The sequence below is a fragment of the Merops nubicus genome, unplaced genomic scaffold (assembly GCF_000691845.1).
Source record: "Merops nubicus isolate BGI_N331 unplaced genomic scaffold, ASM69184v1 scaffold21856, whole genome shotgun sequence".
In the NCBI taxonomy this organism is placed as follows: domain Eukaryota; kingdom Metazoa; phylum Chordata; class Aves; order Coraciiformes; family Meropidae; genus Merops; species Merops nubicus.
In genome coordinates this window covers 10,582-25,561 of record NW_008615899.1, presented here as the reverse complement: position 1 = coordinate 25,561, position 14,980 = coordinate 10,582, and the positions used below count along the sequence as shown (strand labels likewise).

The following is a 14,980-nucleotide window of genomic DNA, read 5'->3' as shown; positions in this document are numbered from 1 at the left end:
CAGGAATGAACAAAGAAGTTCACAAAACATTAATTTAATGGTTATTTGTATCTCCTGGTGATGTAATGGGTATCCAGCTCCTCCAGCTTTAAATTTTCAGGTACAAGATATGAAGGATTTATTACTGTGCTACAAAGTTTAACTCTACTCACCAGCTTTTCATAACAAAAAAAAGTGGCCAATTGTGTAATTTTACAGGCTACGGTATATAGTCTCCTTCAGTCCATTTCCTTCTAGTTCCCATCTATGGGATACCCAGAATAATGGTGCTTTGGGTTTGAAGCTTAACTTAACCTTTATCACAGGCTTTGTGTTTTAGCAATGCAGAAATGGAATTTTCTGGTTGTGGGAACATAGTGTTCCCCATTTCTACTACAGCTGTGAGGGGCAAAAAGGCTTCATTTGACTAGTTTGTGAGGGCATCTGTGATACCTTTTGTACTATTCCTCTTGGTCCCACCAGCAGCAGGCTACCATTCCTTACAATCCAGTGATCCCCAATGGCAAGAAACAGCCCTTTCTTAGCCACAAAATGGCTCCACAGTACCAACAGCTTGGCCTCACAAAAAGCCAGCACTGGAGCCATCCACCAACAAGCTGCAAAGAGTTGCTTCCATCACCCTGGCCTAACAAGTCTGCCAAAACCAATGCTCACTTTTGCCTGTATAGTCATCAGAGAGCTCAAGCATTCACCTCAGCCTTCACAAGGGAAAACATGTTCTCACAGCAGTAAAACCCATCCAAGTTCCACAGTATTCACAGCACATTGATCCTCTTTTGCTCACTTGTGCACCTTACTTTTGAGCCAGACCTCCACCTTGCTTCTGCTTTTGTAGACTGGTAATCACGTGAGGCTTGACCCAACAAGGAACAATTTTAATTCTATTCCTAAATCAGCAAAGCGATTCAATGTTCTACATAATCGCAGCAAAACAGAAGTATTTGACAGCTGGTCAAAGAACCATGCAAATATCAAAACAATCTGTTCTGATTGATTCATGCTTTATCTGAGGCACCAAAAGCAGACAACTCTTGAATTGTTTTGCTCTGGAATGGCTTTGTCTGCCAGTCTCGCAGCTTTCCAAATGTCAGGCACCCAGGATTATGACTCATTTTTGGAATTCAAAGAACAAATGTCTATCATAAGTCGTGTGACTTTTATGACTTGTGAAAACGACCACAGCATCCAACCGTTATATTACACAGGCAAAAGGAGTAAATAGCAAAAAGGAGGTCAGATCATACTAACTCTTTCAAAAAAGTTTTTTTTCCCTACCCCCTCAAAACAAGCAAACAAAAGGGAATTGCTGGAGGTGCTGTTGGCCATGGAGAACAACTGAGTTCTTCCACTGGGCACAGAATCCTCCAAGCAGCCAGAGTGCCTGAGTACAGCATTTACACAGATGGTTTTGTTCTAGAAGTGTACAGAAATTCAAACTTCTGAAGTTTCTGAAGACATTAAAAAAGACCCACTGTTTTGGTCCCTTTACTTAAATGCAAGCAATAATAATGATAATGATGACAAATCTTGATTATGTTAGAATATAATGTAAATTCTTACTGGAACAAAGTATTAAATCTGTCTATAAACATAATATTAAAATTCAACTTGAGTTAAAACATTTCAAGATCTTCAAAGTGAAATTAGAAAGCCAAGTAATTAATTTCACCACTTCCTCAATAAGATGAGTAGAAGCAAAAATACCTCCTAGACAATTCAAAACCAAAAGAAAATTCAGTTTTGACAGTTTCCCTTTCCACAAGAAAACCTCACCATTTTAACAAGTCCCTTGAAATGCATGCTTTAATAAAAACCCAGTGTTCAAGTCTCCATTTGCTCTGGAAAATTTGTGATTTATGCAGAGAGTAATTATTAGTACTCAGCCGTAAATCGGGTCCAAATGTGACTGAGAATTCTGTCACTTGGATTTTTAAAGGTGGCATTTTTATGGATGCAGTGCTAGAGAGGTTTGTTACATGGATTTCCATTCATATTATACTGGATCTGCTTTTCTAAGATGAACATGAAACAAATGTTATTATGTTTTACAGCATTTCATATGCATTTGAACACTATCAAGACCAACAGTAGTTAGGTAGATGTCTTATTCCTTGCCTCTTCATAATGAAAATTATGACTAACGCTCAGAGATATTTTTGTACATGTTAAAAATACATATATATGCGCAAAATGAGAGTAAGTGAGCATATTACTACCCTAATTATGAATACTATGTCAGGTTAAATTAATACATATTTTTAATGAAGAGACAAAAAAACAATGCACATGTCAGCTGTACTTTTCCTCATATCAAACACTGTAGATTATCATAATTCAGTATGCAGCAACTAATCATACTTGCAAATGCATTTCAAGATGTTTTATTTGTGTTAGCTAGCTCTGTTCACAGTCATACTTCTGTCGATAAACAAATTCAGGACTGCTCCTCCACATATTAGGCAAACCAAAATTCAGTTTCAGATCTTAGAATCCAAGGCAGAATTATCCTATGTAAGAATGGGCAATGATATTTATACTGTGGAAAAAGTAAGATGCCAGTAGCACCTTAAGCTTCAGCAACAGAATAATGGTAAAAGCTGTTTGACCTGAGAATTTAATAGCTGTAGCCTGGTGCAAGAGCAATTCCACCAACCTGCTTATTTTTCATTTTATGACCATAAAATGAAATGGCAAAGCTTCTGTTCTGTTGGGGAAAGAGTTGTTAACTCTATGGAGGAGGAAATAGCAGTGCCATTTTTAATACCAAAAGCCCTCATCACAAAGCTTTGCCATTTAAAGATAATTATAGCTTTTTAAAGCTTAAATCAAATGATGATCCTGCTTATACATAAAATAGCCAATAAATTACCCTTTGCATTTCTCTAATGAACGGGTTTAGTGCTAGCAGTTTCTTTTACAGCCAAGCTCGTTTCCAAGCAGTCTGATAGATACTCTTATTAAATTTGAAATTCTAGCCATTACAATAATAATTGCAAGAGCAATTCATGGAATACAAATCTCTGCCTTTGTCCAGTGCTCATCCATCTGCTCCATACACAATGGCAGGAGAGCTCTAATAGGTTAAATGTTTCGTAAATGAGTTTATTTGGACACTCGAAGCACAGAATACGTTTTGGCTCTGGTGCAAAAAGCCCTCTAACAGGAACTCTAGACTAACCAGTGCAAGCCATTTCACCTCCAGTCCAGCACGCAGATTATTGTGCAGCTCTTGTAGCACCATGCTTCTAAGTGAATGGCTTGGCTTTTTGGCCACTGGAGGAAAACAGTTACAAGCATGTGTTGCTGCTAAGGGCTGCGTGTGCACATATGCACGTGCACATGGCCTTGGCCAGAAATGATGAGGAACAGATGTGCTGCTGAATTAGCTCATTGTAAAGCTCATACAATTTTCTGTTCTGCTCAGATTCATGTGGAGGACTGTAAACCCCCGAGGAAAACCCACAGGTCCTCTTCTTGTTGCTACATTCTGGCCTGATCTGCCAGAGAAAATTGATGCAGTCTACGAGGCCCCCCAGGACGAGAAGGCTGTATTTTTTTCAGGTATTTTTTTTTTAAGTTTTAAAATGTAAGTAGCCATTTGCATAAATGTTACATTTGAGCTCAGTTTCCTCCAAGTTGTAAGTGGGCCAGGGAATGGACTGCCTAAGAGCCAGAGCAGTCACCAAGAGTGGGGGACAGATCTCAAACATCCCATGGTGAGGATTTCAGGACAAAGGCTGCATCTGGGGGACGGAACAGCATTCAGCCTCCATTACAACAAAGGGGAGCTGCAAGCACCTAGAAAGATCCACCTGACAACAAGCAAGACTAAACAAGAGTCATAATTTAAAACAAAAAGCAACAAAAGTGAGAGCTCTGTTTCATTAGTCACAGATCTGTTTCCTCTCATTTTAAGCTATTGTCTCTGTATCTCTCGCTTAAGAAGATTAGATCTTTTTTTCTCCTCATGCCTTTCCTTGTCTCCTCTTTTGCCAAAGACTGACTTCCACTCTGGCCTCAAAGTATCTGCCTTGGAGGCTCATCAGGCAGAGGATACAGGGGGCCATGATAGCTGCCTCCATGGGAGAGGAGGGAAGCACACCTCTGTCCATCATAAGTCACACACATGGTTCAGCTGTCCTGGCAAATTTTGTGGAGCTGGGAGGCTGTTTTCAACAGGATAAACTGAGTCAGCAAAAACCGGGCTCCAATATCTGCTAAAAATATGACTAAACATCTCCAATCATGTAAAAAAACGTATGGCCAATGCTGCTGTACATTTTCTGTACAGGAGGGAAAAAAAGTAATGATAATCTATTCCACATGTCTCAAAAGCCATTTGTTTTCATTTACATGGAGGGGCAAAAAGAAAGCTTAAAAGAGTTTTATTTCAGGCAAGCCAGAACACTGTAAATATTGCACATACTATATATATCCTATTACATCTAAACTTCTCTCCCTCTCTTTATCATTTCCTGGAAAATGTAACTAACCTGCTTTAAAAACAAATAAATAATAACTATCACCAAAGAAAGGTTGGGTTGAAAGTTATGTGTAACTCAACTATCTTCAAATACTTATGCTACTGACACCCACCCTTTACTCCTGAATGGAGAAGCAGTAACTTCGCCAGAACTCAGATGCTACACTTCACACTGTTCTCATCTTCTTTACCTACTTTCTTTCCACTAGCACAGAATCAAAGAAATCTCCTTTCATGAATTCATCTTTCCATTGCTTTCAGTAAGAATATTTACTAAGTAGATTGTAATTCTGTGTAAAGAATGCAGAATACTAGTACTTCTTCCATTAGGAGATATTTGGAGAGACATTAGAAAATGTTGTGTGACAAAAGACAACAGAAAGAGAAACTCTGGGCAAAACCCTCCTAATTAATCGCCCGATAAAATTGCTCAACAAAAAAAAAAAATGGAGGGTGAAAAGGAGCTTCTGCATTTGACCTCCGGTGTCTATGCCTGGTTTCAGACCACCTTCATCACACAACAAATGAACCATCTGTTTTAACATAACCCCAACTGTACTAAGACAGTGTCTGCCTCAAAATGAGACAGCTAAGAGAACAGAGGAAACAAGAGCCCATGAGGTGACGTCTTTTGCTGAGAGGCAAGCAACACTCCAGAGGCAAAAGCAAAAACTGTAACCACAGTACACCCGCACTCTGACCTACCAGCTTCACAGATGGTGAAATACCAGAAAAACTGGTGGTGCAGTTAGTTCAATGAAAAGTCACATAAAACATAAAAAAATAAATACTCCTCTATATCTGATTAATAAACAGCAATTGTCTGCTTTGTTTTCTCCCCCCCCTTAGGAAATGAGTACTGGGTTTATTCAGCCAGTAACTTGGACAGGGGCTATCCAAAGAAACTCACCAACCTGGGACTACCCCCTGATGTGCAACGTGTTGATGCAGCTTTTAACTGGGGAAGAAACAAGAGGACATACATTTTTGCCGGAGACAGATACTGGAAGTAAGATGCTCTGAAGTGGTGGTGGGATGCTGCTACTAAGCTGGGTCTGTAGGGCTGTTTTGCCAATGACCAGGCCCAACAAAAACGATACCACCAGCAGGAAGATGAACCAATACACAGACTCTATTGTAGGCAAGAAGGACATTCCATGAATGATCACTGGGGGTACAAACAGATCAATCAGCTGGTACATAATTGATGCCACCCCCAACGATCTCACAAAGGACGTAACTCGGCCCACAACAGGTGGTACAAACAGAGACCCGAGGTTGCCCACAGTTGGCATGGGAAACAGCCAGACCAGCAAGCTGAACACATATGATAAAGGTGACCACATAGTGACTCTCACCCGATCGACCCGCGTTCGCAAAGGTCTTAAGCAGACCGGGGCCCAGCTCCAGGGAGAGTCAGGAGGTCTGCCCTGAACCAGGAAGCTCTGTGGAGTGCACTCCACAGACAGACACTCCTGACTCCCTGCAAGTGGTCCCAGCTTTTATCCCCAAGCAGGGACACCTGACCTTTGTTCACTCAGTGCAGGACCCCTGGGGCTCATTTCCCTTATGGCTCTCCCTGCAGGGCCGGCCGCACCCTGGGGGGAAGCTATAAGGACAACTCACCCCCTCTTTATGAAGGGCTGTGGGAATCACCCATATGTCAACCTTAATTCAGGGCTTGGGGTTCAGACCCCAGCATTTGAGGGCTCAACGCACACTGAGGTTCAGGAGGCAGGAACCAAACACAGGGTGTTCATCCTCTGAACCCAAACCGAGGGCTGCCAGGACAGCACTGACAGCAGTGGTGAGTGAAGATGCTGGACCAGGGAGAAGGACTAGGAAACCGCTTCAGCACAGCGGCAGAAAACTAGCTGGTAGTTGAGGAAACAGCCTGCAATGGAAAAGGGTATCTGGGAGACTCTGTCAGGCTGCCCACCACTAACAATCCATCCCTCAACCTCGACGTACCAGTAACTTCCCCATGTCAGTCTCAGGCTCTTAAAAGGAGCAAGCTGTCAGCTCACAGCTGCTGGGAGAAAACTCTGAAAGGTATTCCTTAAAAGTGGGCTCGTCTCCATTCACTTGGACCCAAAGACTGATCAAAGATTGCCTTTGATATTCTTTCAGTAAGCCATCAGGTTTGGAGCCGCTGGATGCAAAAGACCCAGCAGCATGACTAGCAAAGCAGGCTGGGGGTGGCTGCAAATCCTTTCAGCAGCTGATGTACCAGTCACTAACACATTTGCTCTACAGACAGAGTTGGCACTGAGGAGATCTGAACAAACCACAAGAAGTGTATCTGTTAGTACTTTGGGAAAAGTCTTAGCTTCAATTCATTCTGACAGTCTCTACAATCCTTTTCATGTTTCCAGTATGTGCTCGGAGAAGTTTTTGTTGCAAAGAACACCATAAATGTGGTATTACACAAATGTGTGTAACCCTGTATTTGCGCTAAGGTTCCTGTTCAAAAGACTTTGAGAAACAAAACATGATGCAACATAAGCAAGCAAACTCAGGTGACCTGCTGCCACACTATCCAGGAAAGATCTTGGGACACTTAGGTAAGGGAGGAATGTCCTTAGAATGTCTCAAAGCTATTATCGTGGTAAAAATAAATATCCTATATTACACCTGATGAAAAGTCTAATTGAATTTAATAGAATTTCATTATCATAGCTGACAGAAAGATCTGGCACAAAGGATGACCTTAAAAACCAGAGGCACTTTGGTGCTTTGAGGGACTGTGTGAGTTATCTCTGTGCTGCCTGTAAGAATGGCATGGGAACAAAACAGAGACACTAAATCCTGCTTCCACCATCAGAGGTCACTTCCAGAAACAGGATTTTACTTAAAGAATGAAGATGTTACACAACAGGCTGAAAGCTGAACCATTCACTAACTGACAATTTAGAGGAAAGTTAAAAATGAGAAACACCCGCCAGAAATCTAAATGATTCTCCAAGCTGTAAGGGCTTCTTCTGAGAGATGCCCTATATAAAATAAGAAAGGAGGTCTCAGTGTAATTGAGTCCATTTTATGTGAACACTAATTTCATCTTACGATCAAATTGGTTAAGTGTCTTTATTAGATCCGAAGGGCTGTGGATTTCTGTAAGTAAATAAAATATCCTCTCAGAGCTGGCACTTGAACATAACTTTCAATTACTCTGAGGACAGTACTCTTGTCCATTATCTAAAGGAAAAAAGAGCTTGAAAGCCAAAGAATGTTATTCATTTTTTAAAGTTGCATTGTAGAAACTATCTTAAGCATTTGCAAGTAGTATTACTACAGCCAGGTGCTATACTTCGGATTCCTACCAAAACCCACAGACTAGGAGTTAGGGAAGCTGCTGGTCTCCTCTGTATATCAGCTATTGTTTTGATTAACTGTACTCCAGGGCCTCCAAGTAATTCATCACTCTAATCCAACAGTATTTCTATCAAAGTACCTTATCAATGGTAGCCACTGCAGAATGCATGCTTTATTGTTAAGGAATCAAAATAAGCTTCAATGATTTCTATCCCTGTATGGAAGAAAATGAAGCAATTGATGACTATTTCAGAAAAGAACAAGCATCTAACTCAGACACTATAATCCTTAAGTATGTGGCTAGTTTATTTTATACAAAGGCTCTGCCACATACCATATTCCTTCCTGTGCCATTATCACACTTTCTTTAAATGGATCTTTTGGAAGCCTTCTCCTCTCATTCCTTGCAGTCTGAAGCTCTAAAATATATTGTTATCTTGCATATCTTGTTATTATAACAAGATTGTTAAGCAGAGAAAAGTTTTGTAAGGGAGAGGAAGAGAAGCTGGCTCAGATCCACAGATACAAGTTTTAAAGCTACCCATCAAGGTACTAGATTTTCACTAAATAGCCAAGGAAAAAATAATAAGTAATTTTAATTAATAATTTAAATTGATTTTGACCAACCTACTGCTCATTTCTACTGGTGTTAATTTTGGATATAATCCAAGCAGTGGAAGAATATAATCCAAGTGTGTGGAAAGACAGCAATGAGGGAAAGGTAACCCAAGATACATACAGCTACGGATAAACAGAAATCAAGAGCATAAATGCTTCCCTCCCTCTAGTACTATTCAAACCATGAGCTCTCTGAAGCCCACTGCTCCTGGATAGGTGCTGCCAGGCTGACTGGCAATTCATTTTTCATTTGAGGCCTCCCATGCATTGGAAGCCTCATTCAAACTATATTCCATGGGACCACTCCTCAGGACATCTCCACTCCTGCTCAGCGCTTACTCCCACCTATGAATCAGAAAAATGGGAAAACCAGGCCACAGTTTTGCTCCTTCAATCTTCACGCTCAAGCACCTTGCATCCCTGGGGCATTTATTCCCTAAATAAGGAAAGGGAGATCCTGGGTTGTTTGGGGGAGTGTAAAATTGGCTTTGCACAAATTGATCCTTGCATTCCACAGTGGAAAGCACACAGAGTAAATGAAATAACCAGTCATCTGCAGATGTGGATACAGACAGAACCACTCACTTCTGAAGGACACCACAAAGTAGATCAAACTCCCATGGGGTTACGTGGATTTACAACCTTTAAAGCACAGATTATGGAAGCCACTGTGATTTTTAGGGTTTTAGGATTTTTTTCCTCCCAAAGAAAAGCATACATTTTTAGCTTGGCATTTATCTGTTCATCATCCCAGAGAGAGAGACTATGTGAAAATAACAGGGGGTTTTAATGAAATGTTATGTAAAGTGATTAGTCATTTAATAGCAATCTAGCTATTAGATGGACTACAAGAATATTTTAAATAACATTTTCAAAAGATAGCCATTTCACATGAAAATCTGCTATCTTCAGATGTTGGCTGCTGCCTGAAAAAAGATACCTTCCCTAGAATTACATCTGGAATTTTAAAGCTATATTTCTGAAAAGGGTTTTGCTTAGAAAGCATATTTTTAATTCAGCTAGAATTGCATTTCCTAAAGGAAAGATGTAAAATTTCACAGGGCTTTAAAGGAGTCAGGAATAACTATAACAAAATAGAAACAACATTACAATCTCAGATATTTTACTTGTTTGTTTTATAGAGTCACATTTGCTGAGGAATCCCTGAAAAATTATGTTAAATTTTAGCTCAATACAGATTTGTAATGCAGGGATATAATTTTCTTTAGGTACAATGAAGAAAAGAAGAAAATGGAGCTTGCATCCCCTAAATTCATTGCTGACTCTTGGAATGGTGTTCCAGATAACCTCGATGCTGTCCTGGGTCTTGGTGACAGTGGTAAGCTGTAGTTCTGATTTAAGTCACTAACAAACTCTCTTATTTGTCTGCTGTGAAGCTTTCATTTCTTGTAGTCCATGAAAATGAGCCAAACTTGCACTCTGCTTTGAAAACTATTTGTTCAAACAAACTTCTTTTGCCTCTATTTTTCCATTAAATGTCAGTTAAATACCCTATAAATCACATCTTAAACTTTTGGAAGGGAACCATTTAGGAAACACGACCTCTCCGGAATATTTTTATCCAAGCAAAAAACACTAATAGCTATGCTAATTTTCCTTTCATGAAAGTCATTTAATTTCCATCTTCTGCTACTCTTTATCATTTAATTCCTTAATGCTGGATACTTCAGAAAGCTTAAGGCAAGAAAAATGTTTTCTTCCTTGCCTTTTTTTTTTTTTTTTTTGGTTAAAAAAACCTCTGTCTTGTTTACGTGTCTTGAAGCACCTTCCTGCTTTCCATTGCCATGCTGTGTACAAGCCTAGAAATCTGCTATACAAGTGTCAGACAGGACATGGAGGAGAGTGATCCGTGATGGAGTCACTTTTATGTCCAGATGTCCCCGAGGCTCAGATCTGGGCTCAGGCTGGTTTTCCAGTTTGAGCATGGGGAAAATGAGCTCTGTGGAGAATTCTCTTTTGTAGTGTAGTTTGAGACAGAGACTCAAGAGACTCCTGCCACCCCATGCCTGATGCACAGGATGTCCTTACACCAAGAAGGCATGACTGGGCCAGTCCCTACGGCTTGGAAATTACCCAGCTCCTTAGGTTCCTCAGCACCATCCTGCTCTAGCAGAGCCACAACTCGAGGATGATCATCTCCTTGATTACAGGCATAAATTTTGCTCTTTTTTCTTCAAGCTCCTATCAGCTGCAGCTGAGAGTATGGTCCATGGTTTTAAATGTCCTCATATTTTGCACAGATAAGCATAAATGTCTGGAAGCACCACTGATATCACATGAGTCTTGAGTCTATTACATTTCCAACATCTATTTTGCCAGCAAACATTTCTTCCCAGAAAATTCTGGCTCCCAAAATGGTAACCTGGCTTCAGGCTCCATTTAACAAGAACTCTCTTCCACAGGATGGAAATTTTTAGGTTTTTTAAAATTAATCTTTTTTTTGTTGTGTACAAATATTTTGAGAAATAAGTGTTTCGGTTCATTAAGCTTCATGAAATCAAACAGGCAATAAAGCTTTGATGCAGAATTGTGCTCCATAATCTGAGTATGCTTTTTTATCTACCTTCACAGGATACACTTACTTTTTCAAAGATCAGTACTATCTACAAATGGAAGACAAGAGTTTGAAGATTGTTAAAATTGGCAAGATAAATTCTGACTGGTTGGGCTGCTGAACTGTATGAGATATTAATAACCAAATATTTACTTTTTTGTTATATGCCTTATCTGTAATTAGAAATAGATCTGAATGCTAATTACTGGACCAGTCTGGTACTGGCACCAAAACATTAAGTACCAGTACTGTACACATCAGATAATTTAAGTGTTCTCCTCCTCAGTATACCAAAGATGTTTACGTATATATTCTGGTACAGTTTTTTCCGTTTTCACGCTAGTCATAGTAATGCCAGTAACAGAACATCACTGTTCTTCATTCCCTTGGTGCTTAAACACAGCATTGAAACCATTGGAGACTGGATCGTGCCCCTGTGTTAGACACATCCCAAATAGGCCCAAACAAGATGTACCAGCAGTGCACTTTGATTTTTTTTTTTTTTAATACAATTCTGTTATAAATAGATGGTTTGTCTTGATATTTTTTCACCCTCTTGAGAGTTTGATCGTTACTTCATTTATTTACATAATAATACAGAAAGACTGTCAAAGGCACAGGTTGCCTCAGGATTTGATTTGTGTTGATGCATGATGGAATCATGGCAAGAAACTGTGTTAAAAGTATTGTTTTAAAGTAATTTTTATTTTAATACCTTAGTTAAATTTAGCAATTTGCTTCATGCACTTTGTTACTACTATATAACTCGTTTATATGGATGGAATGACTCAGATTTTTGCAGTCAATGCGTTATACATAAAAGTCAAGTATTGTTTAACTTGTTTTGTTTTTCTGTTCTTTATAATATTAGGGGTTTATTTGGTTAGGTGTTTTGCTTATGCATTGGGCAATGGAAAATGTTCTTTTCACAATCTGACGGCATGTTTTTCATTAAAAAAATAAACCAGGAAAGGGTGTCCCACACATGAAGTGCCAATGATACAAATAAAATCAAATTACACTGTCAACGCTTCTCGTGGCCAGGCTTCCTTGTATCATTTGAAATGGGAAATTCGGTAGCATGTTACAGCGAAATACCTGTCAAAGGAAAGACAATATTACCCCAGTATATAACTGCATACTGGATTTATTTTCTCTGTTGGCTATTTTCTCTGTTAGTTCTAAGATGTAACTTCAGGAATTTCTATTAAAGAGTTGACATGGTCCCAGGCCTCCGCTGGAAGAAGCCCACTGCCTTCCCCCAGCAGTCTGCACGCCTGTCTATTACCCACACTTGTTCTCCTTAGCAGCAGCTACCTCACCACAACCCAGACAAGAAGAGTCAGCACAGACACAGTGGTACATGTATCCTATAGGGAATTTAGTCTTGAAAAACAGATGTAAAACCTTACTCCCACCCGTGAGATCAGACACCATTTGGCCAAGGATCTCTCCCAGCTCCATGCACATGAAGTGCTTTGCAAGATGCTATGGACTGCAAATGGTCAGCCCAGATCCTTCTCAACACATCTCTCACACTCAGTCCATGACTCATAGAACTGGCTAGTAACCAACTAATACCTGAGTCAATGATCAATTGGTTTCTTCTCAAGTCCTCTACAACTTCATGTTTACACTCAGTGCTTTCCTGTTCTAAGCAGTTTTTTTACTAGGGTATCCTGAAAAGATACCACTTCTAAAGTGGCTGCACTTGCCAAATCATCTTTCCATTGCACAGTATCCAGCTATAACTCCCACTTCATGAAGCTGTTTAACACCAAAGACAGTTCTCATCTGGATGAACCAGTACTATTTGCACCTATCTCCTTATCTCTTTCACTTACCTTCTTCTCAGCACCCTCATTCTCTTCAGAAATCATTAACTGCCTTCCCAATTAGTCCTGCACCAGAGTCAACAAACTAAAGCACAAAACAAAGTAGTTGCAATTGCAAAATATTAGTAGTTGCAGTTTTTACAGACACTTGGCAGTCTTCTCAGGATTGCAGGATGTATTGAGCCACTGCAGGGACATCAGCATCTTCCTGTATGAATACTGAAAATAGTCTCTAACAATTGTCAGGAGTTCCTTTTGAATGTTGCAAGAATTTCTCCCTTGAGAATTTTAACTCTGTTTAAGCACCCTCAACAATCACCCCGTCAAGCTTGTCAAGATTTTTCAAGTTCTAGTGTCAATACAGCCCCAACCTCCATGCTTTAGCACCTGTATTTAATATGGAAGGGTTCCAAAACATAGATATACTTGAGGAACACTTGCAATGAGCCTTTTCAGCTCTGAACTTGCTAAGTCACATTTCTACTGCTGACTGAAATAGTTTCCTTTTCATCTACATCTTACATATATGTTTTGCCACACTGGCAAATCTACCACCTCACCTTCTGTAATAAGACCATAATCCTACAAAACTCCACACATCTGGTGGGATTAAGGAGTTCTGCTCAGCTCCTTTTGTTCTTGCCTGTATAAACCCATTCTCCAATGACACATAATTGGCAGAAAAACAGTATTCAATTTTCTATCCTTAAACCAACTTGCACTTCTTTGGGTTCAGTTTCAGCCTGGTAACTGTAAGCTTATCACAGGTCATTTGTAAATACATCTGTTTCTGTTCATGAACTGTAATGTTTGCCAGGTTATCACCTACATATATCAGACAAGCTGGAGAAGTAGACTGACCCTTCTCGTTAGCCTTTCACATTTGACCTCCAAAATGCCAAAAGACATAAAAACGTTTCCTGAAAAAGTCTTCAGGTTTAATTCCACTTATTGGCAAACGCTTTTAAAACCTCACTCTTGGAACCCAGAAACAACCTGCTCCACCTCCAGGATATTGCCTAGTCATGATAATAGAGAAGAAACATCAAGGTTACTTCAATGCATTTTGTGCAGGTAGAGATGCTTTTCTTTTTCCTATGGCCAAAATTCAAGAAATTGCATATTTCCTCAGTGATTTTGTACCTCTCCTTTCCTGTTTGCAATGAGATAACCACGAGATGGAAAGTCCTTGCCTGGGCAGCACTGCAGCTCTGCCTGTACTTGGCCATGTCCCATGCCCATTTGTCCTACTGACTTGTTTCTCTGTTTGACTTAGGACCTGCCCCAACACTATGGACTTTTCTGGTAATCCCTGGACTCTTGGCTGAACCTGATTACCCTCCTTAGGTCTGCTCTTTTCACCTCTCTTGGGCACTGCAAGACTATGCCCTTATCCATGAGGCCACTGCCTCAAGATTTTTTACCTACTTTCTTTACAGAGGAAAAAGCAAAGGCTAAAGGCTTGTGTTTATGTTAAAGACATAAAACCCAGCACATAACTCTACCAAACCTTCATCTAACTTGTTCTACAGTTTTGTGAAGCTGAAGTTCACTTAGGACTTTTTGGTGTCAGGGTAGAGCTACACATGCTGCACAGGGGCTTGCTGCAACACAGCCAGAGCTCAGACACTCCTGCCCCTCCTGCTGAAGCAAGTTTTCTGCCACTTGTGAGCAGGACGGGCTGTGCACACCCAGCAGGGCTGTTCCAGTCCAATGGAGTAAAGGGCAGTGGTTTAGTAACTGCTCTGTCACAATACGTAAAAGGCAGCCAAGGGTATAATGAAATGCCATAGTTTAAATACTTAATAGACACAGCAGCCTGAACTGTGAATCATGCTTAACAGTTTGTGTCTCACTACACTCTGCATTTGTTAAAAATACATTTTCTTCCTGCTATTCTGTCATGATTTTAACAAAGCAGCAGTTACCCATAAATTTAAGCTATTGACTGTAGCTGTGCTGTTCTTTCAATCAGGAGGAAGCAGGTCCTTTGGGCCCATTTTGGACCAATTATTTCTATTTACAAACTCAAGCATGCATGGTTTTTAGCAGCAAAGACTAAGTGAATGAGCATTCTTCTGCTTTCTGAAGAGGTGAAGCCAACAAATGAGCAGGCATTGGGCTCTGTGGGATCATTGCAAATGCAGAGATTTATAC

General features: G+C 40.1%; 1 protein-coding gene across 1 annotated transcript in view; it reads left to right on the top strand.

Moving 5' to 3' along the window:
• The window catches only part of MMP2 (matrix metallopeptidase 2 (gelatinase A, 72kDa gelatinase, 72kDa type IV collagenase)), a 36,451-nt gene extending 24,435 nt beyond the window's left edge, over positions 1-12,016 (top strand). Inside the window, exons 10-13 of the mRNA XM_008942689.1 lie at positions 3,425-3,561; positions 5,333-5,492; positions 9,643-9,752; positions 11,006-12,016. Of these exons, the coding sequence (XP_008940937.1) occupies positions 3,425-3,561; positions 5,333-5,492; positions 9,643-9,752; positions 11,006-11,109 (511 nt within the window). The 3' untranslated portion in view covers positions 11,110-12,016. The remainder of the gene's footprint in view (positions 1-3,424; positions 3,562-5,332; positions 5,493-9,642; positions 9,753-11,005) is intronic.
• Positions 12,017-14,980: the final 2,964 nt, after the last annotated feature.